The 24,792-nt window shown below is 46.3% G+C and overlaps 1 protein-coding gene across 1 annotated transcript in view; it reads left to right on the forward strand.

Annotated features, from left to right (window-relative positions):
- The window catches only part of UBR4 (ubiquitin protein ligase E3 component n-recognin 4), a 110,656-nt gene that overhangs the window by 71,477 nt on the left and 14,387 nt on the right, over window positions 1-24,792 (forward strand). The window contains exons 71-95 of the mRNA XM_081086402.1: window positions 689-928; window positions 1,285-1,423; window positions 2,124-2,249; window positions 2,357-2,485; window positions 3,092-3,435; window positions 5,279-5,369; window positions 5,719-5,803; window positions 5,972-6,099; window positions 8,882-9,011; window positions 9,135-9,292; window positions 10,004-10,113; window positions 10,727-10,868; window positions 11,109-11,190; window positions 11,502-11,675; window positions 13,508-13,629; window positions 14,550-14,747; window positions 15,442-15,522; window positions 17,686-17,773; window positions 18,287-18,414; window positions 19,293-19,400; window positions 19,863-19,982; window positions 20,671-20,861; window positions 21,242-21,415; window positions 21,781-21,880; window positions 24,160-24,378. Coding sequence (XP_080942528.1) covers window positions 689-928; window positions 1,285-1,423; window positions 2,124-2,249; window positions 2,357-2,485; window positions 3,092-3,435; window positions 5,279-5,369; window positions 5,719-5,803; window positions 5,972-6,099; window positions 8,882-9,011; window positions 9,135-9,292; window positions 10,004-10,113; window positions 10,727-10,868; window positions 11,109-11,190; window positions 11,502-11,675; window positions 13,508-13,629; window positions 14,550-14,747; window positions 15,442-15,522; window positions 17,686-17,773; window positions 18,287-18,414; window positions 19,293-19,400; window positions 19,863-19,982; window positions 20,671-20,861; window positions 21,242-21,415; window positions 21,781-21,880; window positions 24,160-24,378 — 3,607 coding nt within the window. The remainder of the gene's footprint in view (window positions 1-688; window positions 929-1,284; window positions 1,424-2,123; window positions 2,250-2,356; window positions 2,486-3,091; window positions 3,436-5,278; window positions 5,370-5,718; window positions 5,804-5,971; window positions 6,100-8,881; window positions 9,012-9,134; window positions 9,293-10,003; window positions 10,114-10,726; window positions 10,869-11,108; window positions 11,191-11,501; window positions 11,676-13,507; window positions 13,630-14,549; window positions 14,748-15,441; window positions 15,523-17,685; window positions 17,774-18,286; window positions 18,415-19,292; window positions 19,401-19,862; window positions 19,983-20,670; window positions 20,862-21,241; window positions 21,416-21,780; window positions 21,881-24,159; window positions 24,379-24,792) is intronic.

Here is a 24,792-nt window from a genome sequence, read left to right on the forward strand (position 1 = left end):
GTCATTTTTTGGATTTAGATGCTATTCTCTTGCTCACAGAGCAGGCAGTATTTCTCCAGAAGTTTTTCCAGTACACAGTCCTTCCATTTCTGCATGGTACCTCCCTCTGTATCTGCTGACGTTGGGTCTTTCTAGCTCATCGATGCCAGTGTTTGAATCGGGGCAAGTCATACATGGGCTAAAGAAGGTACTAGCAGGTTACAGTGCTGACTTGTACTGAGACAGATATTTTTTTTTTAATATATTTTATTGATTTTGTACAGAGAGGAAGGGAGAGGGATAGAGAGTTAGAAACATTGATGAGAGAGAAACATCGATCAGCTGCCTCCTACACACCCCCCACTGTGAATGTGCCCGCAACCAAGGTACATACCCTTGACTGGAATCGAATCTGGGACCTTTCAGTCTGCAGGCCGATGCTCTATCTACTGAGCCAAACCAGTCAGGGCCATATGGAACATCTTAAAGCACTTGTATGTTCTATCCTTTTTTATAGAGAAAGGGTAGTAGAAAGTATTTTAAAAATTAGGGTGCTATTATTTGCCACATGTCCTGCTCTTAGAGTAACCACTTCATTGCCCTAGAAAAATACATAGGAACAATCTTTATCTCATCAGACTGTCATCACTGAGCCTTAAATGAGAGGCTGTCAGGTCTCTGTCCCTCTATCTGACACTGTCTCTCTTAGGCCTGCTCGCTGGCACAAAGCCAAGAAGGTTCAACTGACCCCTGGGCAGACAGAGGTGAAGATTGACCTGCCCTTGCCCATTGTGGCTTCCAACCTGATGATTGAGTTTGCAGACTTCTATGAAAACTACCAGGCTTCCACAGAGACCCTGCAGTGCCCACGGTGTAGTGCCTCCGTCCCTGCCAACCCAGGGGTGTGCGGCAACTGTGGAGAGAATGTCTACCAGTGTCACAAATGCAGGTAAACGAGTAGTTGTCGCCGGGCTAGGGCCATGAACATTCTTTGTATCTTTCTGTTAAGAGTCAGTGTGGGCAATTTCAGTGTCTGAGTTAGAGGATTATGGGTATGTAGAATGTGAAGTACAAAGGTAGAGAAGGAGGGAGACGGGGAGGAGTGGAGTGTGTGTGTATGTTTGCCCAACCTGTGATGGGTGGGTGGGGGGGGGGTCTCTAAGTTTAGTTCTTGGTCTTCCTTTCTTGTTATCTGGTTGCTTAAGTCATAGAGAATAGACATGATAATATCCGTTTCCTCCCTGGGTCATCCCTACACCACCAAAGTTCTGCTGCTCCCCTGACCCAAACACTTTGGTTCTTCAGATCCATCAATTATGATGAAAAGGATCCCTTCCTCTGCAATGCCTGTGGCTTCTGTAAATATGCTCGCTTCGACTTCATGCTCTATGCCAAGCCTTGCTGTGCAGTGGATCCCATTGAGAATGAAGAAGACCGGAAGAAGGTGAGGCCACTTCTGTCCTAGACTCAGGCTTTGATCTGAGCTTTCTCTACAGCTGGTGTAGGATGTGTGCTTTCCCTTTAAGCCCCAATCTTCCTCAACTCAGGACTATTTTCAGGGCCAAGCTTTTGGGTGGAAGCAAATAATGAAGTGAGATATATTGAAACACATGGTTGGCCTAGGATTTTGGAGATACGTTGGTAATAAACTAGAATATCTCAAGGGGCAAATAACTTTAGATTTGGAAAGGTGGAAAGGAACCGGGTGGCTTGCCATGCATTTTTTCCATGGACTGCTTCATATTGCAGCTGTGGGTCTTCCCTCAGTATTAGACTATTCAGGGGCCACTTCTCAGCCAGCATGATGTGATAGGATTGGATTTTAGGAGTGAAAAGGGGTGGGCTTTGGAGTCAAAGGACCAAAATTCCAGTTACAGCTGTACATTTTAATACTGTGTGACCTGCCATAAACCCCTTTCCAGCATTGCATGTTTATATGTATGTGGTATTATATATGTACATAGAATTTTATTAAAAATAATTAGAAATAAGATGCCTGCCCCCCAGGATTATTCTGAAGAAGAGAAAGAATGTTTGGAGCACAGTACCTGCCCTATAGGAAGTGTTTCAGTGAACAGATCCCTCAGGGAAAGCCATCACAATGGAAAGCCTTTGTGCGCTCATCCATGTCTTTTCCTGTTTAGGCTGTTTCCAACATCAATACACTTCTGGACAAAGCTGATCGAGTATATCATCAGCTGATGGGACATCGGCCACAGCTGGAGAACCTGCTCTGCAAAGTGAATGAGGCAGCTCCTGAGAAGCCGCAGGTAATCCCAGATTGCAAGGGGCATTTGAAGAGGGTCATGATCAGAAGACTGTCCCAGGTAAGACGATCTCTCAGTGGAAGGCTGACAGCTACCCTCTTGGATTGCAGGATGACTCGGGCTCGGCTGGGGGCATCAGCTCCACTTCAGCCAGTGTGAATCGTTACATCCTGCAGTTGGCTCAGGAGTACTGTGGAGATTGCAAGAACTCTTTCGATGAACTCTCCAAAATCATTCAGGTAGAGAAATGGGAGCGCCTTTAGAGTGTGCTATTGGGAATTGCTTTCAAAGCAGCCCTACTGCTCTTGTCCAGCAGTTCAGATCCTTGAGGATGGGATTTAAAAAATCTAGTGCCAAGATTCTATTTCCTTTTTTGACATATGCCATTCTGGCAGGCTAGACAGTCAGGGAGTTCCAGCTCCCTTCAGCTGGGATGGGCCATATAACGATGGAATATTGATCTCCGTGGAATGGGAGGCTGCCTGTAGACAAGGAGAGCAGCTAGTATCCTTGCCACCGAGATTGCTGGTGTGCCTTCTTTGCCACATGTACCTGTGGTTCTGACCTTTGTCTTTGTTCTTTTTGAGAATCTGACAATGGAATTAAAAGCATCTGCCTGTGATCAGAGGCTATTCTGACTCTGCCCCTTACCTTGGTCAAGCCAATCCCTCTAAGCCTATTTCCATCTCTCTAAAATGGGGATAAAGTATCTAACTGGTGGGATTATCAAGAAGGTTAAATTAGAAATACATGTAAAAGTTTTTTTTCCAAACCAAAGCTTTCTAGTTAACTTCCTCTTCCTCCTTATTTTAATTGCTAATTTCTTTTGTCTTTTTTTTCCTTAGAAAGTATTTGCTTCACGCAAAGAGTTGTTAGAATATGACCTGCAGCAGAGGGAAGCGGCCACCAAGTCCTCCCGGACGTCTGTGCAGCCCACCTTCACTGCCAGCCAGTACCGGGCCCTATCCGTCCTGAGCTGTGGCCACACGTCCTCTACCAAGTGCTATGGCTGTGCCTCGGCTGTCACTGAACATTGTATCACACTGCTCCGGGCCCTGGCCTCCAATCCAGCCCTGAGGCACATCCTCGTCTCCCAGGGCCTAATCCGGGAGCTCTTTGATTACAATCTCCGCCGAGGCTCTGCGGCCATGCGGGAGGAGGTCCGCCAGCTCATGTGCCTCCTAACTCGGTCAGTCTGCCTACATCGTGGTGGGGCTAGTAATTCCTGCTGACACCAGGGTTGATGGCAGCAGTGATGCTGGGAACACTAGAGGGTGCAAAGATTATGCTTCTCATTGCCAGACAGTTTGGCTAGTTTATCATGGAGGAGAAAATGGGGAGCTGTCCAGGGTGTAGATCAGTGGTTCTCAAACCTTCCTCATGCCGCGACCCTTTAATACAGTTCCTCATGTTGTGGTGACTCCCAACCATAAAATTTTTTTCGTTGCTGCTACATAACTGTAATGTTGCTACTGTTATGAATCGTCATGTAAATATCTGATATGCAGGATGTATTTAGGCGACCCCTGTGAAAGGGTCGTTCGACCCCCAAAGGGGTTGCAACCTGCAGGTTGAGAACCGCTGGTGTAGATGAATGAACTTAAGGATGTTTGAAACCCTGTGTAAGTAGTGTAATTGGCTTATACTGTGCTAGCTGGTTTCAGTGGGGTTTCCTGAGGAAATGGCCTCTGAGTTCTGGTGAGGGGGAGAAGGGAGTGACTGGGCACTTGAACTTAAAACTCACCCAAAAGAAGACAGTGGAGCCTAGTGGTTAAGAACTTGGACTCTGGGTCAGAAAGACCCAGGCTTAGTACCTGGTACTTTGTACTGTGGGCCTTAGACAAATTACTTAACTCCTAGAGCCCAAGTTTTCTTCATCTGAAAAATACTGACAATAGTGAATACCTTCAAGATTCATGGTGAGATGAAATGGAAGTAATTCGTGTAATAACTCATGTTTGTTGAGTACTTAAAGAATGCCGATACAGTGCCCAGAGCTGGATGTGGATATATACTGAGTATATAACTTAAACTCTGGGATGGGTTGGGTGGTTGGTAAATATTGTATTGTTTATTCACTCATTTAGCAAATATTTATTGACCATCTGCTGAAAGCCAGGCACTGTGCTAGACTCTGAGGTTACAATGGGAAATGAAATGAAGTCCCAGTCCTCATGGAGCCTACATTCTAGAGGGGAGAACTGCATTGGACAGATAATTCCACAGCACAGTGCCAGGAGGTTAGATTGTGAGGAGAAGTAAAGCTGGGGTGGTGACCCTCATTGTGGAAGGGGTTGCTGTGTAGGATAGGGTGGTCCAGGGAGACCTGTGAGGGTGTCATACGTGAGCCAAGAGCTGTGTAAAGTAGGAGCAAGCTGTGCTGCATGCATAGGAAACACGTGGGAGACTGAGAGGCAGGCCTGTGTCAGGAACGGAGGAGGAGCAACAGGGAGGCCCCTGTAGCTGGAGGGAAGCACCGTGGGGGAACAGGGGAGCGGGAAGTAGTGAGGGGTCTCTAGGGGCCAGATCCTGAAGGATTTTGTAGGCCATTTTAAGGACTTTGGATTTTATTTAGAAAGTGTTGGAAAGCAAGAAAGTGATATGATGCAATTTACGTTTTTTGTGTGATAGTTAATGTAGACATTATTACAAAGGGGCATGGATGCCTTGTGGGAAATGGAGGCAGTTGGAGAAGATAAGGAAAGAGTTGTGGCCAAAACTTGGGTGTGAATGCCTAGATCTGGCGACTGTGATACACCACCTGGTACCTGAGTGCTCTGCAGCCTGGGACATGGGTGGGGACACAATCTCCCCTGTGTTGGTGCTGCTCCTCCCCAGTCGGTCTCCCAGGAAAGGCTGCTGTGACATGTGCTTTTTACTACACACAAGGGTCTTGTGGGCTAACCCTGTGGTTGCCCCTGGGAAGGCCAGGTAGCCCTAGACATCGATTTCCTCTTATTTGGGCTCCTTCAGGTGGGAAGAAGGGGCACAGCCAGTGGTGAGTAATGAGACCCTGTTTTTTGCTTCTGCAGAGACAATCCAGAAGCCACCCAGCAAATGAACGATCTGATCATTGGCAAAGTCTCCACAGCCCTGAAGGGCCACTGGGCCAATCCTGATCTGGTGAGCAGGACAGGTGTCCCCTCTGACTCCTCCCTCACTTTCCTTCTTCGTTCCCTCGCTTCTTCCCAATGTTCAGTCCCATTGTCATGACTGAACAGCATGTTTGCTTGCAGAGCTCATGTCCCAGAGTGATTTTGCCAGGTTAGACCCAAATCCACACAGGAAAGAGAAGTGGGTGGTCTGCCATCTGGAGTACAAGGGCCTCCCTCTCTCCCTTCTCTCTCTGATGATGCCACTTATGACCAGAAATTTTAGTTCTTAGTGCCTGGGTCAGAGTTCGGCCATAGCCAGTCCTGGGATTGACTCTCAGACCCTTCTCTACTCATGCCTCTTCCCGTTGGCCTCCTAGGCAAGTAGCCTTCAGTATGAAATGCTGCTGCTGACAGATTCTATCTCGAAGGAGGACAGCTGCTGGGAGCTCCGTTTGCGCTGTGGTGAGTTGGGGGAAATCTGGTTAGGAGCTTTTCAGAGAAAGGAAAGGAGGCCTCAGGTGCAGTCCCAGCCACAGAGAGGAAGGGGTGGGGGGCCTACACTTGGACAGCCTTGCGGAGCAGGTGCGAGGTGTTTTATGTTCCTGACTCTGCCTTCCTTCCTGACCCTAGCTCTCAGCCTTTTCCTCATGGCTGTGAACATTAAGACCCCCGTGGTTGTTGAGAACATTACCCTCATGTGCCTGCGGATCTTACAGAAGCTGATTAAACCACCTGCTCCAACCAGCAAGAAGAACAAGGTACTGGGTGGGGAGTCTCTGAGGGAAGGTTAGGGTGGAAGCCCTCACCATGCCCCAGCCAGCACTGTGCTCTGCCCTATCTGAGCTCCCCTGACCTGGGGGAGGGGGCACCATTGCTTCCTTTGCCGCAGTTCAGCAGAGATGGGTTGGGATTTTTGAGAAGGTTTCTCAGAGGAAAGTCAAGGGTAAAATAAGCACAAAAATATAGCCCGGCCAGTGTGGCTCAGTGATTGAGCATCGACCTATGAGCCAGGAGGTCACAGTTCTATTCCCAGTCAGGGCACATGTCTGGGTTGCAGGCTGGATCCCCAGTTAGGGGCATGCAGGAGGCAGCCAATCAGTGATTCTCTCTCAGCATTGATGTTTCTCTCTCTCTTCCTCTCTGAAATCAATTAAAATACTTTAAACACACACACACACACACACACACACGCACAGAGAACAAAGTGGTTGACGTGGAGGACTACCTCTTTCTGCCTTCACGTCAGGTGACTTGCAGCTCCCGGACAGCGTGGTGTTCTTCCCGCCTCTGTGCCTCTGCCATGCGGTGTGTGCAGGGATGTCTTCCATTTACCAGTATCTGACCTTGGGAAGTTATTGAACTTAGTTCCTCACTTTTTCCATCTGTAAAATGGGAATAGAGTGTCCACCTTGAAATGTTGCAAAGAATACGTGACTTAATGAAGATCAAATTCTCAGAGCAGAGTCTGGCCCAAGTTAGTCCTTAATAAATGTTAGCTGTGGTTGTATATTGTCTTCTCTGCCTAGAATGCTCCTTTGATCCTTAGCTGCTCCTCAGAAGATCCACTTCTCTGCTAGGCTGGCTGCAAGTGCCTTGAATCCAGGGACTCTCTTACTAATAATTTTTTATGTCCAGTACATAGTGTGTATCCAGCATATAATAGCCACTCAGTAAATTATTGTTAAGTGAATGAATAAAGCCAAGTTCTTATCCTAAAATAACTAGCCAAGCCACAGATCGACTTGCCTGTACCTGCTGTACACACTATAATTTTTCTCTCGGCCATGCCTGAGGCTCGCTGCCTGTAACCCCTCGTTGTGGTTCTTGGGCCTTTCCAAGACCTGCTCCATCATGATAGAGTCCCTTGATGGGAGACAGAGCCTTCATTGCAGGAAGGTTGCTTTCAGAGTGGGAAACAGTAGGGAGGAGGCTGCTGTTGAACAGTTTACTCCATTTCCTTTGTCCTGGGCTGCCCAGACAGTCCTCAGGAAAGACGGGACTGAGAAACCGTCCTTCCTTCCCTTTGATGAAGGTTTATTTCCCCTCAGAGCTGATTCCCAGCAAGTGAAATCGGTCCTTGTTGAATAGAAGAACCTCACTCGCACATATCTCATTTTATCCACAGTGTAAGGTGAACGATTTCCCCAGAGTTCTTATCCTCTAAGGCTGACGCTTAGTTATAGCCCAGAGAGAGCAGCCCACCACTCCCAAGACATTCAAGAAATCTGCGGCCAACATTGTTTTTATAATTATCCTAAGTTGCCCTTTGCACTCCATGGATGTTTGTGCCCATGGTGCAGAGTCACTGCTGGTAAGACTGCTGGTATCTTAGCAGAAGAGGCAGCAACACCAGCTTCACGGGCTCTTCACTGCCATGCAGTTTCATTCCAGAGCTTCCTGATTAAATTAGTGAATCTCGACTCTTGAGTACTGATCTCCTTACTGTTCAGTGGGACAGTGGGAAGTACGCACAAAGCGCTTCTGCTTCACTCCAAAGTGCAAGGTTGTCTTGAGGAAACGTGTGTGTGATTGTTGGAGATGCCAACTGAACCAGTGCCTTTTCCGGAACCATCTGTGCTTGCAAGGACAACGTGACAGGCAAATGTGGTTGCTCAGAATTGGTGCCAGGCAGACATTTTCTTGACAAATGAATAAAGTGAGCCTGTCACTTGAAGAGGAATTGATGTATTTTCCAAATGACCAGTGCATGTTACAGAATCATGCATAGGTAAAAGACGAATTTTAGTGTAATGGAATATGAAAAGTTTTTTGATTGGTTTTAGATTCCACATTGCAGTCAGTCTTTAAGAACCTATAATTTGTTGAATTTCGGTATAGTATCAAAGAAAAAAATCCAAAATTAATTGGGAAGCTATAAATATTTTCTTCTCTTTCCCAGCTATATATCTGTATAGGGCTAGGTGTTTTTCATATACTTAACCCAAACAGCATGTCACTACTGTTTGGAAGCAGAAGCCGATATGAGACTCCAGCTGTCTTATTAAGGCAGTCATTAAATTATTTTTAAAAATAGAAAACTGTGCCATTCCTCTCTCTAGATTACTTTTGTTTTGAAAAATGTAAAAAGCATCGTTTAGATTGATAGGTAATGGATTTTTTTAAGAGAGTAATGAGATCCTGAAGCCAAAAAGTTTGAGAACCACTGGCTTCGAGTTCTGGTTAGTAGTGGCCCTTTAAATTCTGATGGCTGCCCGGTGACCCCTTGAAGATTTATGTTGGGAAACTGCCAGTCAGCTTGGGGATAGGAATTAGTGTATGTGGCTATAAAATTGTCTGTAGGAAGCAACTACATCTTACCTTGCACAATCAAATCAGTGACCTTAAGCTCAGTGTGGAGATGGCTACTGCTAAATTGGGTCAGAATGCTTTAACAGGAACGCGTATTTGGGATAAAGATGTGACTGTTGATCCTTCTGATCTTCTTGCCTTTGCACGTCCCCTTGGGGTGCCAGTGCCACTGTCGGAGCTGTGGCTCAAGTTGGCCTCACGCTTTCCCTTTGTTCCACTCTCCTCCTGTAGGATGTCCCCGTGGAGGCCCTCACTACAGTCAAGCCTTACTGCAATGAGATCCATGCCCAGGCTCAGCTGTGGCTCAAGAGAGACCCCAAGGCATCCTATGAAGCCTGGAAGAAGTGTCTTCCTATCAGAGGTGTGCTTGTTTCTTCAAGACTGGGGAAATCAGTCCCTCCAACCCCTGTCCTGACAGCCCTAAGTCCCCCCTCTTCTGTCACTTTCTTTTCCTTATTTCCCCCTGTACCCTTTTGCCTTCCAGGGGTAGATGGCAATGGGAAGTCCCCAAGCAAAGCGGAGCTCCACCATCTCTATCTGACTGAGAAGTACGTGTGGAGGTGGAAGCAGTTCCTGAGTCGTCGGGGAAAGAGGACCTCCCCCTTGGATCTCAAACTGGGCCACAACAACTGGCTCCGACAAGTGAGTGACGCCGCCTCGCTGCCCGGCCCCAGATAGGAGCACCTCCCCACATTTACTCTGCTTCTGTTCTTTGCTTTCTTGTAAAGGAATCTGCGGCCAACATTATTTTTATAATTACCTTAAGTGACAATTTGCCTTTCAAATAGGGAGTGGGTTGAGGGTCTTGGTTGCAGCCACTACTGGCCAGAGCAGAATTTCTCTGCCCGTCTCTTCAAGCTCGTCCTGCTCTCTGCTCCCTCCCTGATCACTTAATAGACAGAGCCGCAGCGCCCACAGTCCTCTTTCTCCTTCCATCTTTCCTATCTTCTGCTGACCTCTCCCTCTTCTTCCTAGCTAATGTTTTAAAGGATTAACGTAATTATTGTCTATTGATATGTAAAATGAAAAATACTCGACATAGAGGTGTCCCCGAAATAGAATTATAGAAGTGTTTACTAGGAAAAATACCTGCTTGTCTTTTTCCCAGTTCGGTCATCTTAGGTATATTCTCCAAATTACTTGATGGAGAAAATCTCCATGAAGAAGAGGCTGCCTTAGCAGCCTCTTTCCCAGTCTGGCAGTCAGATCTCTTGTTAGCGGGTGATTTTTGCCTTTAACCTTTTCCTGGAAGGTGCCCAGACGACTTCTCGGGTTGGGTGGTAGTTGACTGCCGTACTGGGGGCCTGGCGAGAGGCTGTCATCTGAGCCAGGCTTTCCTCTCGGGCCCTGCAGGTGCTCTTTACTCCAGCGACGCAGGCAGCACGGCAGGCAGCCTGTACCATTGTGGAAGCTCTAGCCACCATTCCCAGCCGCAAGCAGCAGGTCCTTGACCTCCTCACCAGGTACTATTTGAGGGTGGGATGGGGAGAGTGGTCAGACTTCATCTGCCTTTTCTGCTTTCCCAGGGGAATCCATAGATAGGCGTGATGGGAGGCACACTTAAGACCACAGAAACAAAACAGTATTAAAAAGCTGAGTTTTAGTGGTAGTAGTAGTAATAGAGCACCAGCACCAGCTTATGAGCACATAAAGAAAGGTTGGCATGCATCATCGCGTTTATCTTCGAAGCAACCTGGGCTTAAAGTGGTTAATTAACTTCTCCACCAGAGGGCAGCCTTTGAGTTCAGGCAGTCTAATTTCAAAGCCTTCATTATTGAAACTATGGTACACTTGCCCATTAAGTGATTCAGTCAAAAATCGTTTCGCTGCCCAAGTAATCCCTATTCATGTTTTGGTGCTTGTTTCAGATGAGTATCGTTTATTGCATCCCGCTCCCGTTGTGTGCTCTGGGTTTTCCCAGTGGGAAGGTTGGGTTTTCTCAGGGGCCTTTCCTCCGACCTGGAAGGAAGAGGGAGCGAGGACAGCAGGAGACCAGAGAGATGGAAGGAGCGTGAGGGACTAGTTGACTGTTGGAGCTGTTTGCGTCTCTCAGTGCCCTGTCTGTCTCCATGGCAGTTACCTGGACGAACTGAGCGTAGCTGGCGAGTGTGCTGCCGAGTACTTGGCTCTCTACCAGAAGCTCATCACTTCCGCTCACTGGAAAGTCTACCTGGCAGCGCGGGGAGTCCTGCCCTATGTGGGCAACCTCATCACCAAGGTACCCCTTCCTGCAGCCAGGAGAGCTCTTCCCAATGTTTAAGCAACCCCTTAACATCAATGCAATTGCCCTTGGCTTCTTGGAAAGGAGTTTGGCAAAGATTCAGCTTGAGGGATCATTGGAATAAAACCGTGGTGACTACGGAGTATCTTTGGTTGATGCGGAAAGCTCTGGACTGGTGGTGGAGGCGACGAGTGTTGGCAGTGCTGTCACACTAACTGTGCTTGTCGTCCTGTTTAGGAAATAGCCCGCTTGCTGGCCCTGGAGGAGGCAACCCTGAGCACTGATCTGCAGCAAGGCTATGCCCTCAAGAGTCTCACAGGTAGAGAAAGCCTCCAGACCTTTCCTTTAGGACACCCTGGGTGCAGTTTGGGGACTGACTCTTAGTTCCTTGGGTGCTGAGGTTGACCGTATGCACATTTAAGCTCTGCATTTTTTCCTTCATCTATGGGTTTACTGTTTTGAGCTACTGTTCTCTATTGACTAATATACTCCTTGAGCACCTGCTCTGTGCCGACCACAAAGGTAGTTTTTTTCTGCTTTTGAGTTGCTCGTTATCTTTTGAAGACACTGACCTTCCTTGCTTATATTCTCATTCAGAGCTTTTGCAACAAATTTTTCCTGTCTCCACAGGCCTGCTTTCCTCGTTTGTCGAGGTGGAATCCATCAAGAGGCACTTTAAAAGTCGCTTGGTGGGTACTGTGCTGAATGGGTACCTGTGCCTGCGAAAGCTGGTGGTGCAGAGGACCAAGCTGATCGATGAGACCCAGGATATGCTGCTGGAGATGCTGGAGGACATGACCACAGGTAGCACTGCCAGGGGCCTGGAGCCCAAGACCCCCGTGTCCCTTCTGGGTCTGCCTGGGCACATTAGTCCGATTTCCCTGAGTTCTGCAGAGCCAGAGGAGGGGTACAAACATGTCCACGCATTCAAGTAGAGGAGGAGGAGGAGAAACTTCTCTCAAGAGAAGACTGGTTCTTGGAGTAAAATTCCAGAGCTGGGCTCAGTCAGTTTGGACTTTTTATATTGTTCTTAGAGCAGAAATAACCTGAAGCTTCTCAAGTTAGTGTCTTTCATTGGTTATGGAAAATCCTTAGCCATTATCCCTGGTCCCTGGGAACTCCCTCACTCTGTCATCCATATTTCTTCCCCTCTCTTTCATAGTGTTTACCTCCCCATGTCTTTATGCTGATTTTGGATGATTTTCTCTATTCTATTGTTCAATTTATTAATTTTTTTCTATACTCGATGCTACCTTTTTAATCTACCCAGTGTGTTCTTACAGTTCTATGTAGATTTTATAACCTTCCGGCTTTTTATTGACATTTCCCATCCCTTTTATACTCTTTCAACACATCAAATATATTTCTGTGCCTGATAATTCTAAAATTTGAAATATTTATTGATAGGATTTGTTTGTGTGTTACTTTGGCTCTTATGGTACCTTAAACTTTTTTGTATTTTATGATTATTTATTTGTTTATTTACTGTGGTTTGAGGATTTGTCTGTGGAAATTCTTCAAGACTGGAGTCTAAGAATTTTTTTTTTTAAGATAGTATTTGTAACTGCTTCTGTGAGGCATCTCAGGGCACTGCCATCCCAGGGCTGCCTTCAGCAAAGTTCTAAACTTTGGGTTTTCAGACCTCTGAGGTAGTGTGAGTCACAAACCTTTGAATGGCTGAGTTAGCAGAGATTTTTTTCCTCCCTCTACTTAATGACACATTTTAAGGGAAGACAATTTTCTGTCAGTTATTTGCCTGGGAGAAAAGGCGAGGCATTTCTAGTTGAACCTTAAACCAAGGTATAGCTCTTTTATGGCACCAGATTTATGTGTGCACAGGGCATTCCTGCTAGACTTTCCACCCTGGCAGATCTGGGGCTTTGTATCCGCTCTCAGATCTTGGCAGGTTATGGAAACCAAAGTTCAAGGCAAAAGCAACCTCAGTATTTTGCTAACTTTCCTGGGTTCCTGATTTCTCTTAAATTTTGGCCTTTGATTATTTGCTAGTGTGGCAGTTCACTGATACCTTCTTATTCAATATTTTAAGTTATTTTTAAGTGGTGAGAAGTGGGGAGTAGGTCAGGGAATATAGTCTGCTATATTACCAGACGCGGAGGTCCTTCTGTTGCCATTTCATTATGCCATGCTTGGCTCATTTGTGGCCTTGTCACTTGGACTCTTTCCAACAGGTATTTCTTCTTTGTATGACTTGAAAGTACGTCTTCGGCTTATAGAAGGCAATCCAACTAATCATTGAGAATGAAGCTTATAACATCCCTTTGATTTGACTGAAATACAGTAGGATCATGTTAAAATGTCAAATATTTGACATTTTGGGGTACCTATATTGGTCAAGCAATGCGAGGTTATAATTCTGAAAGGAAGACATGGACACAACTGATCATGATGTATGGTGTTGGCTTGGGTATTAAAGCTTTCAAACAGAATGTGGTGGAGAATAAAAATGAATCAGCTTCAAGTGTCCAGTTGAACTGTTGATATTGCCATGTAGGGCATTTAAAAACTTACCAGGCAGAAAGACTCTGTCACTGATGATACTTCACTTAAAACATCATCCTGGTTTCTGTGTGTGAATTGCTTTCCCTAACTGACTTGACTGTTTTGATTTCTGGCAGGTACAGAATCAGAAACCAAGGCCTTCATGGCTGTGTGCATTGAGACAGCCAAGCGCTACAATCTGGATGACTACCGGACTCCTGTCTTCATCTTTGAGAGGCTCTGCAGCATCATTTATCCCGTAAGCAGTGCTACTTCCCAGGGCCTCGGGCGTCTGCCGTGAAACCGCTGGGTGATCCATTGTAGTCATGGGCAGTCTTGCCGGCTGTGGGCCATCTAGTTAACATTTTAGAAACCACCACTGACATAAAACCAGAAGCAACCCCATAGTTTTCCTGAACTTGATGATAGAAAATCCTTCCTTGAAAGACCTTCCTTGAACTTATTTTCTAGATATAAGGTAAGATCAGCCTTTTAAAAAAACTAGGTCTAACCTCACACTGCATATCAATCCGATATGCTGTGAAAGAACAATATTGAGCTGGAGTATAAAGAAATGTTCACACCCTCTTCCCCCGTTTTGAGTACACATGCATGAATATATGTTCCCTGGCCTGAGCTGTGGAGAAGCATAGTGTGACCCAAAGATCCTCTCTTGTTATCGAGAAAGGATGAAAAACACCAGTATCCTCAGTTATTGATGAGAGGTCATTGGGAGTGGGCATGCCTGATGCTCTATAATATAAAGGAGACCCTTTTCTTGACTCGAGGGCCACCAGTAACAGAGTCACTGGCCCCAAATCGGTCAGCATCACATGAGACGAACAGGTGGGGAAAGCCCCCTCTTTCTCATTTCAGTAACACAGCTTTCATGTCACTCCTCACCTGCTTACTTAGGTTTCTCTCCTAGCCCACCCTTGAGTTTCAGAGGAGATGCTTGATATTTATGACAGTTTGAATTGTATTTGGATTTTTGGAATCACCCCGAGCTTCCTATTTTTTATATCTTTAAATGTGTAGGGAACTGAATGACTCTGGTGTGTTTCCCTTAGAGTGCTCATGGAACACTCAGGCAGTATGGTATAAACCTAAAAGGCTGCTGCTATCCCTCTACACAGATCTTTATGCCGTCCCTTCTGATACCTCCTCTCTGCCCTTTAGGAGGAAAATGAAGTCACTGAGTTCTTTGTGACCCTGGAGAAGGACCCCCAACAAGAAGACTTCTTACAGGGCAGGATGCCTGGCAACCCGTACAGCAGCAACGAGCCAGGCATTGGGCCACTTATGAGGGATATAAAGAACAAGATTTGCCAGGACTGTGACTTGGTGGCTCTCCTGGAGGACGACAGTGGGATGGAGGTAACAAGCATGGGACAGAGCTGCCATGGCTAAGAACATGGGCTGACAGGAAATCCAAGTTCCTCCCTTTAGTGGCTGGTTAACGTTGGACAGCTAGCTTGCCTCAGCTTTCTCATCTATAACAGGGGCCAGTGACTCCCACTTACCTGATGTAAAGGTTAATTACCTGTAAAGGGCTCTGCCCCAGGCCTGGCATGAAGTAAGCAAAGGATTAGTGGCTGTCACTTGTCATGGGATAGACGTTTAGTACTCTTGTTGCTCTGGCAAAGGCTTCCCAGTGATTCCCAGTTAATTTCTCTGAACACTGGCACGTGAGCTCTGGTGCAGATTCCTGGCTCTGATCCTGGCACCTTCTGGCAGATAGCCTCTAGGGGTCTGGTGTTAATATATACATAGTGAAAGCAGGTTGGGTGAAATAGAGAACATGGCTTTTTCTGATGCTGAGCCTGAAAGTCTTCAGGAGGGGTTTTTAGCTCAGAATTCCATGGTTTGGGTTAAGGGTGTTTGCAACCCAAGAAATTGTGCATAAAATTTTGTGTTGTGCACACACGTGCATGTTTTAGAGAGGGAGAGTTGATCTTCAACACATAAAAGTTATGAATTAGGAACCATTGCTATAAAGTGCCCTTTGATCTTGAAATTGACTTGCCTTACAATTACCTGGAATAACAGCCTCATCTACTTCTCTGTTCAGCTTCTCGTGAACAATAAAATCATTAGTTTGGACCTTCCTGTGGCCGAAGTTTATAAGAAGGTCTGGTGTACCACGAATGAGGTATGTGCTTGTTTTCCTGCTTGGAGGTGTGATTTTATTTTCTGATGTGTGCAGACTTGTACCAGGAGGAGCCACTTCGGCCATCACTTATCCAGCTTGTAGCAGCTCTTAAGAAGCTGCCCATCCTCTGACTGTGGTTGTGGAGAGAACCAGGCATCTCGCCCTCTGTTTGAAGCATTTGGCTAGTGAAGTGGAAGAGCTTCAGGAGAGAATGAGTGTTTTTTGCTGTGCAGCCAGGCTGGGCAAAGTCTGAGGAAGCACTGTGATGGGGAACGCCTGCTCCTCAGCTTTTGGGGGCCTGCTCAATTATCAGAACATTTTCCCAGTGGCTGTGTCAGGGGAGCATAATTTCTGTTCCACTAGTCGGGGCGTTGAGGAGGGAAAAGGAAACGAAGGAAGCATAGCTCTCTGGTCCTTTTACTATCTGCTCATGCAAGTTGTAGATATTTTCCTCCCACCCTCCTCTTTTCTTAATCTCTCTGTTCCTTCCCCTTCATTTCTTTCTTGACTTCCCATTCCTTTTCATCTCTTGTCTCTCTCAGGGATTTTTCATATAGGAATCAAATAGTTAATCCCAGCAACTAGTATCCCAGTGAAGCACCGCTTCACTGAGACTTTTCTAGACTTATTCCCACATACTTTTGTAGAATTTAAGAAACCAGGTTGATGGTGTGCCATTGGACATGTCGGCCTTTAACTTGTTGCATATTTTTGCTTCTCTCTCTCCCACTGTGCTGGGAGTCCTGGACACTGTTTACTGTTGGTCAGCTGCCAGCTGCGTAGATCTAGTGCTGTGGACTGCCCCACCCAGTGCATCTCTTGTCACTGACAACTCAAAACAGAATGATGCAGAGTAATCCCTGATGCACATAAAAAGTTATGGTCAAGCTTCTGTGGGTGCCTTTGTAAATGGTGGTATGGAACCCAAAGAATACACACAGGTATCTCCCCCTTTGAACCATGAGGCAAGACAGAAGTTGAGGATCATTTAGCCTTCACATTAGTGTGCTTAATCCACTGAGGGGTTGTTCTGACAAAGTCCAGAGTTTGTGGCAGCTTTTTATCTGGGGCTTCATCGACTTCCCTTCTTCCCTCATAAACAGCCCATCTCTTTATTTTTATTTTTTGAAATTTATCTTTATTGTTGAAAGTATTACAGATGTCCCCCTGCCCACCATGAGTCCCCCTCTCACCCCCTCCTATACCCTCCCCAGACCTTCCCCGCAACGGCCCATCTCTTAGCTACCGACTGGAGCCTGTCCTGTTTTCTAAGCCTCTTTCTGTCCATGATCTATGGCTGTTCTCTCTCAGCCTCCATAGCTGAGAAGTGGCCTTTGACAGCTTTTCTCTTCCAGGTTTTCTCTCCTGATACTGAGCATGGCTTAGAGGCAGCCATCATTTCATATAGTGTGACCTCAAGCCCCATTTCTCACCTCCAAAACGAGGATAATGTAAATGCTAGAGTGCTTAACTCTTTTACCTGGGGTGTAGCAAATGTTCATGACCCTCCGATTTACAGGATGCTACAGATCTGCCAGAGACTTAGACGCCTCATTATTCCATCAGGTTAGAGGTTTTAGTTTGAGGACTTGAGGATGTCCTTGCTGTCCGGTTAAATGAAGCCCGTAGGCTCTCCAAAGGCAAAGATTGATGCATTGTCTTTTCTTGCTTTTAGTGCCTGAGACTTGAACTAAAGCCCTTTGATCTTCTCTTGTCCTGACTCTCTGAGTGGTGGTCCTTATTAGAGTTTCTGCTCCTGAAGCAGGCACAGGCTTGGCCGTAGACCTGGGCTTACAGCGTGTAACTTAGAACAAGCTGTTTAACTGTGTACAGAAGGGTAATATAAAGTGCTTAACTAGCATAGGACTTAGCACAGAGTAAAACAATAATACTTAGAGTTATTACATAGAGTTTAATGAAACTAAATGGGATAGTGTCTGTAAAATGCTTCATATAATTCCTGGTCTAAATAGACATTAAATGAGTTAGCTTCCTTCCCTTTAAGGGAGTGCAGTGCATTTGGATTCTAGATGCTGTGGTTCACATCACGTAGAGAAATAGAAGTTGTCCACACTGCTGAAGCATTACTTGAGTCCAGGTATTCAGATCTTTGTATTTTCTGGGCCTATTTACAAGTACCTTTCTTCAACTATCTCTGCTCAGGGAGAGCCCATGAGGATTGTTTATCGAATGCGGGGGCTGCTGGGTGATGCCACTGAGGAGTTCATCGAGTCCCTGGATTCCACCACAGGTGTGGCCCTTTTCACAGATACTGCTGCATGTTGGGTTGAGGTTTGGGACCAATCAGAGGTTCACGCCCTGGGACTTAGAGGTATTCTGGGCAAATACTCTGATTAGAATTGAGGGGAGATTACTTCTCTGAGGAAAAATACAGGTATCTGTGGCCTGATTCAGATATCTCTGGGGTTGGGGAGAAAAACACATAACCGGCCTTGGGGAAAATAATGTCATTAGCAACAAATTTGAGTGTAGATTTATTTTTAGCTTAGTTTTTTTTTTAATTGATGGTTGTGGTACTTATATTTTCACATATTTGAGTAAATAATTTTAATGACTTGAATCTTTAAAAAGCTATTGAGAGTGAGGTGGTGTAGTTTAATATACAATATTGACCCCTTTTATTGACTGTCTTTATTGGAGATATGAAAAAAGGGAAATAGCTACCAGCCCGGAAGAGGGCTGTCAGTTTTATGCCCGTCTTCACCTTTTCCTCTGTGTGTGCTTGACTTCCCTTCTCCTCCAGATGAAGAAGAAGATGAAGAAGAAGTGTATAAGATGGCTGGTGTGATGGCCCAGTGTGGGGGTCTGGAATGCATGCTTAACAGATTGGCAGGGATCAAAGATTTCAAGCAGGGACGACACCTTCTAACAGTGAGTTGGAGGCAGTGAGGTGGGACCAGCCTTCTGCTTTGGGAGAGACAGACCCCTATGGAAAGAAGCTTGTGGTCATTGTGCCATTTAACTCTAGAGGGCAGCATGGTGCCATGAACCAGTGCAAGCCAGTGAAGGCAACTTTCCTGAGCTCTACATCTAGGCTCCTTTTCCTCACTGCACTCTTCCTGGCCCACTCCCCCAAAACACCAGTATGATGGCAGCCTTTGCTAAGTCCCTTTAGTCACTTATGGAACCAGTGTCTGATTGTCTTTTTCTAAAAACAGTACTTGTGTCTGTTATTACCTATTATTGCTTTTTAAATAAATTTTGTAAGTAATCCTTTCATTTCTTGTAGGATTTTTGTTTGATTACTCATTGGTCTCATTAGTAAGGAAAGAGGATTTCAAAGGCAGCACAGATATTACACTATGATTTTTACCTCCAATGGCTGTGAGGTAATGTGCCCGTGTCTTAAATGACCTACATGGTTCTGAGCTGCCACAGGCCATGAGCTTTGGAATCTTCCTGTTGACTATTAAGAGTCTTGAGTTAGTACTAGAATTTTCCCCAAGGCAACAGAGCATCACCTGTTCCATTGGGGATTGGTGTCTCTGCCAGGGTTTTAGAGATGGTGGGGATCTACCCAGCCCACAAGAGCTACTGTTGGAGAACATTGCTGTTTAAATTGCCTACCTGGTATGGGAACTCAGCCCCCGTACCATGCCCCCTTAAGGATCACTTCTCTGCTGCCCTCTGGGTTTCAGGAGGAGTACCTGCTGATTGTACATGACCTCTCTTCAGCATTCCGCTCCTGCTTGTCCACACATCTTCACTCTCAGGTGGTTTCATGGGTGTTGACTGGCTTTTCTTGTCAGGTGCTGCTGAAATTGTTCAGTTACTGTGTGAAGGTGAAAGTCAACCGGCAGCAGCTGGTCAAGCTGGAAATGAACACTCTGAATGTCATGCTGGGAACTCTAAACTTGGTAAATAAAGAGTGTGGGCTGCAAAAGATAGTCCTAAAGTCCTGGGTGGGGGAAAGACAGCTCAGTTCTGGACTCAGATGAAATGGACTGCGGCCTTTTCAAGTGCTTCATCTGTCTGTCTGGATCATTCAGGTGTCCCTTGTCTTACTTGCTCACCCCATGTGTCACCATGACACCCAAGAGCTTCCTTGTCCCTTTCCAGAATTCAGATCAGAGACAAGAGGAATTTAGTCGTTAAAACAGTCCAGACCACACACCAGTGGAGAAGTAGTGCCACACACCTCAGGGCAAGCAGAGATATGTGGAGCATCACATTTTCACTACCCACATGCTGTCCTCTCTGAGAACATGAACACACACAATCTCTGGGAAGTCAGGTCTTGAAGGACATCCTTGAGGAGCAGATCCCATCAATGAGTGGTTGTGTTGCTGTCCTCAGAGTGACTGTGTCTCCCCCTGCAGGCCCTGGTAGCTGAGCAGGAAAGCAAGGACAGTGGCGGTGCAGCTGTGGCCGAGCAGGTGCTTAGCATCATGGAGATCATTCTGGATGAGTCCAATGCTGAGCCCCTGAGTGAGGACAAGGTGAGTGAGCCCAGCCTGTGCTCTGCAGACACTGAGAACCTGCACTGTCTCATTGCCAGCAACAGGCTCACTGTGTGTGTCTCACTGTGTCACCCAAGAGTGACTGAACCCGCTCACCTATGGGAATGGCAAGGCTCAACTAATTAATGGTGACATCATTGCATTAAAGCCTGAAAGCTGTGGATTCAGAGGAAACGAAGTTGCTAGGGATATTCTTGCACTCTGAAGATGCTCATTAATAGAATTCTACATGTTCTAGCTGATAGACAGGGGCCTTAGTCCAAGCCTTCACCCCACAGTGGAGGAAACAGCCCAGAAAAATGAAGTGAGCTGTTCAGTCTAGAACCCGGGTCTCCAACTCCCAGTTCAGTTTCTCTTCATTTACTGCACCATTGCTGCCCTCCATTCTTACTGATGCGAATGTTTTGGCTAAAGATACAACGAATAAATGAGCATCAGGGAACCTACATTCTCTTGAGGGAGTGGAAATTGTACTTTGATCATCTGTGACTATTAACAAAGCCATCACAGAAATTCAAAAACTGATTTATCAAGTGGAACTCACACTGTTTATTCCCTCGGTAGTGCTGAGGCAGTTCTTTTAGGGCTGCTTCTGGTGGCTGATGGAAGTGCTACAGCCCAAGTCCTGACCCCATTAAGGGCCCTCCTATCCTCTTTCCGATTGCAGGGCAACCTCCTCCTAACCGGGGACAAAGATCAGTTGGTGATGCTCTTGGACCAGATCAACAGCACCTTCGTTCGCTCCAACCCAAGTGTGCTCCAGGGCCTGCTGCGCATCATCCCCTACCTTTCCTTCGGAGAGGTGGAGAAAATGCAGATCTTGGTGGAGCGGTTCAAACCATACTGCAGCTTTGAGAAGTATGTTGGTTGGACTTCATATGGCAAAGGGAGAGTCCCCACAAAAGCCTTGAACTAGTTCTGGGAGTCTGAGGAACAAGCACCTGAATTTTGATCAGATTTTTATGTGCCAGTCTGGCGGACCTTTAAGGGGCATAATCTAATCGCGGAATCCATAGTTAAAATATATTGTGTGAAATTGGCTCTGCAGAGAAGGCGAAGTGGATGTAAAATGGGAAGGGGGGGTGGTATGACAAGCTGGGGAATGGAGGAGGTAAGAGGGAGAGTGGTAGGAACCAGATCAGCTTAAGGAGTTTAGACTTGATCGTATAGACTGTTGAAGGTTGTTCAGCTTATGCTAGTCCTTTCACACCTTCAGACTCTTGGTTCTTTCCACCTAGGTATGATGAAGATCACAGTGGCGATGATAAAGTCTTCCTGGACTGCTTCTGTAAAATAGCAGCTGGCATCAAGAACAACAGCAATGGGCACCAGCTAAAGGACCTGATTCTCCAGAAGGGAATCACCCAGAATGCACTTGACTACATGAAAAAGCACATTCCCAGTGCCAAAAAGTAAGAAGTGGCTTTGGCAAAGTGACTGCTTTCCTTCCTCTTGTCCTGGTTCCTTCCTCCTCCATCATCTTGGCATAATTATTCCCTTTTGCCCTCCTTAGGGGTCTCCCTCCTCTTCTGGGAATGACCAAGGTGACTCTGAGCCACTGCGGAGTCCTGTGGAGCTCTGGGGAAAGGATGACAGCCCTTTGGTTTCTGTTTAGAGCACTCATCTCTCTCTCTGCTTCTCAGCTGAACTGGGTGGTCCTTTGTAATAATTTGTGGCACTCTTGGAGGGTCATGTTTAAACAAATCAGAATCAACAGCTGGATTCTAGGTAGCCTTTGCTTCTCTGGCCTGCTAAGAAGCCTTTCTTTGCTTTGCAGCTTGGATGCTGACATCTGGAAGAAGTTTCTGTCTCGCCCAGCCCTGCCATTTATCTTGAGGCTTCTTCGGGGGTTGGCCATGCAGCACCCTGCCACCCAGGTGAGTAGCCTGGAAGATAACTGCCTTGATAGCCTTGAGACATGACTTGCCCTGATAGGTGAGACTTCTAGAGTGGACGACACTCTCAGAGGTCATCTGGCTCAGCTCTCTGTGAGAAGGATTAAGTTCCATTTGTGATTTCCTCATTGAGCTCATTCCTATGTGGGGCTTCACAGGGCATCTGAGCAGCAGTTGGACTGTGAGTGTAACTGGCCCAAGTGTAAAACAGTTTTGTTTTCTGGCCACAGTCACTGGGACATTAGTAATATCATCACCCTGTTTTCTGCTCTGTGTCAGGCAGCTGAAAACTGTGCTTAGAGAGCCCACCTGTTCCCCTCTAGCTCATTGCTGATCGCTGCCCACGGGCCGAGGCAGCTGTTATCACTCACAAATCCTAACTGGCCTGGGCGGGTGGCCAGGCTGGGGTTTTTAAAAATTGAACTTTTTATTTCAAGATAATTATGAATTGACATGAAGTTGTTAAAAAATAATACAGAGATGCCTGGCTGGTGTGACTCAGTGTTTGAGCGTCAACCTATGAACCAGGAGGTCATGGTTAGATTCCTGGTCAGGGCACATGCCTGGGTTGTGGGCTCGATCCCCAATGTGGGGCATGCAGGAGGCAGCTGATCCATGATTCTCTCTCATCATTGATGTTTCTATCTCTCTTTCTTCCTCTCTGAAATCAATAAAAAATATATTTTTAAAAAAAGAAAGCACACAGAGAAATCATATCTATACCCATTATGTAGTTTCTCTCAATGGTAACATCTTGAAAAATGGTCATAAATATCACAGCCAGGATGCTGATCTTGGTGCACGATTCAGGACAGTTTCAGCACCACAAGGATCCCTCCTGTTGCACTGTTATAGCCCCACCCACTTTCCTGCACCCCCACTCCTCTGACCCCCGGCAGCCACTGATCTGTTCTCCATTTCTATAGTTTTGTCATTTCAAGAACATCATATAAATGGAATCACACAGCATGTAACCTTTTTGGGACAGTGAATGGATTCAGCAGAGATGTAGGAGGTAGAATGAATGGAGTTGGAGGCTGATTGCACCTGGAGAGAAAAGAAGCTAGATGAATCAAGAACTCTGCTCAGTTTTTGGATTGGGCGACAGGGTGAATGGTGGTTCCATGAAGGAGGTGAGCTTAGGACAGGTCTGCTGATAACCAGGCTTATTCTTAGTTACTAAACTGGAGTTTGAAGTGAGGTGGGCAGAATTCATTAGGTTTGATTCTCAACATACAGTCTGTCCTCCTAACTAGAATGTAAGCTTCAGGAGGATACAGTCTTTGTTTCCCCAGCACCTAAAACACTGCCTCACACACGGTAAACACCAGAATGTTGAGTGTGGGCTACCTCACCAGAGGCAGTTGAACTATGGGCTTGGTGTTTAAGAGCTTGAGACACAAGAGGCCCTGTAATTTTGTTGAGCTGCATATTTGAAGCCATGAGAATAGATTTATGAGCTAGTGAGTGATCTGATTGAGTGCTGAGCTTTCACATTGCAGGTTGGCTTCATTGTTTTCAACTTACCGTCAAATATGTAGTAATTGCCATCAATTCACTTGTGATGTGGGTGGTGCAGAGGTCAATGAAAGGCTGCTGTTCTCAGCTCACCTGGAGAGCTTTTTCAGACGACACCCGCCTTCGGTGTTCTGATGGTCTCCCCCAGTTCAGAGCGTGGTGCTATAGCGCATTAATTCCCGACCTTCTCAAGCACAGGGCTTCTTGTTAATACATTTTAAGTGTTTTCTTATCTCCAGTCCCACTTGTAGTTGTACCTCTAGTATCCAGAGGTTGAGAAAACTCCTGTGCTCCTGAGTTTGGTGGCCCCAGATGAAGACCTTAACACAATCCCTCTGAACCTCAAGGGCCTGCTCTGCTTGGTAGTCACTGAGTTCACCACTCAGGACTCATCAGGTGCTGCTTCTCCAGGGAATCTTACCTGCACCCCTTTCCCTGTGCCTGGATGCTTTGCATGTTGTCTCATTTTAATCATCCCAGGAGCCCTGGCATTACCCCCTGCTTTATAGATAGAGATGCTGACGCTAAAGAGCATAGTGATGGGTCAGAGGCCCTTGGCAGAGCCGAACCCGCCCCCATTTGTCCAAATCTGTCAAAGTTTAGAACGAAAGGATCAGATTGAAACTTGAGCAGATAACACGAGGTTGTGTACATTCCATTGATTTTCTGAACCTTTAAGCTCCTGGGAAGAACACTTGTCTACATAACTGGAGGCCTGTGTCTCTCTGGCCCCTTCTTGGCAGGTTCTGATTGGAACTGACTCCATCACAAACCTGCATAAACTGGAGCAGGTGTCCAGCGACGAGGGCATTGGGACCCTGGCAGAGAACCTGCTGGAGGCACTGCGGGAGCACCCTGATGTCAACAAGAAGATTGACGCCGCCCGCAGGGAGACCCGGGCTGAGAAGAAGCGCATGGCCATGGCGATGAGGCAGAAGGCTCTGGGCACCCTGGGCATGACGGTAAAGCCAGTCCCTGAGTCCCTAGTTCTTGCCACCCTGCTGAGGAGGAGGCTGTGGCACAGTGATTTATAATTTGGGACAGAGCTGGGGTTGGGCACGGTGAAGCTGAAGGCTGGATGGAGGAAGAGGGTGTGCTAGGCCCTTCACCTTGCTAATCTTCCCAACAACCCTCAGAGCTGTGACTGTGACTGTTCTGTCCAGATGAGACTCAGATGCTAAGGGATTTTAGTTCATAAAAACAGTCAAAATGGTGATAATAGCCATTGTTATCAAGGATTTACTATCTGCCAAGCATTGTGCTTATGCAATTTGTAAGATTTTATTTAAGCCTTTGTGTGGTTCTATAAGGTGGTATTATACCCATTTTCCAGATGAACTAATTGAGGCTGAGAGATGAAGTAAATAGGCCAAGGC

Source organism: Myotis nattereri, assembly GCF_964212035.1.
Source record: "Myotis nattereri genome assembly, chromosome: 3".
NCBI classification, from domain to species: domain Eukaryota; kingdom Metazoa; phylum Chordata; class Mammalia; order Chiroptera; family Vespertilionidae; genus Myotis; species Myotis nattereri.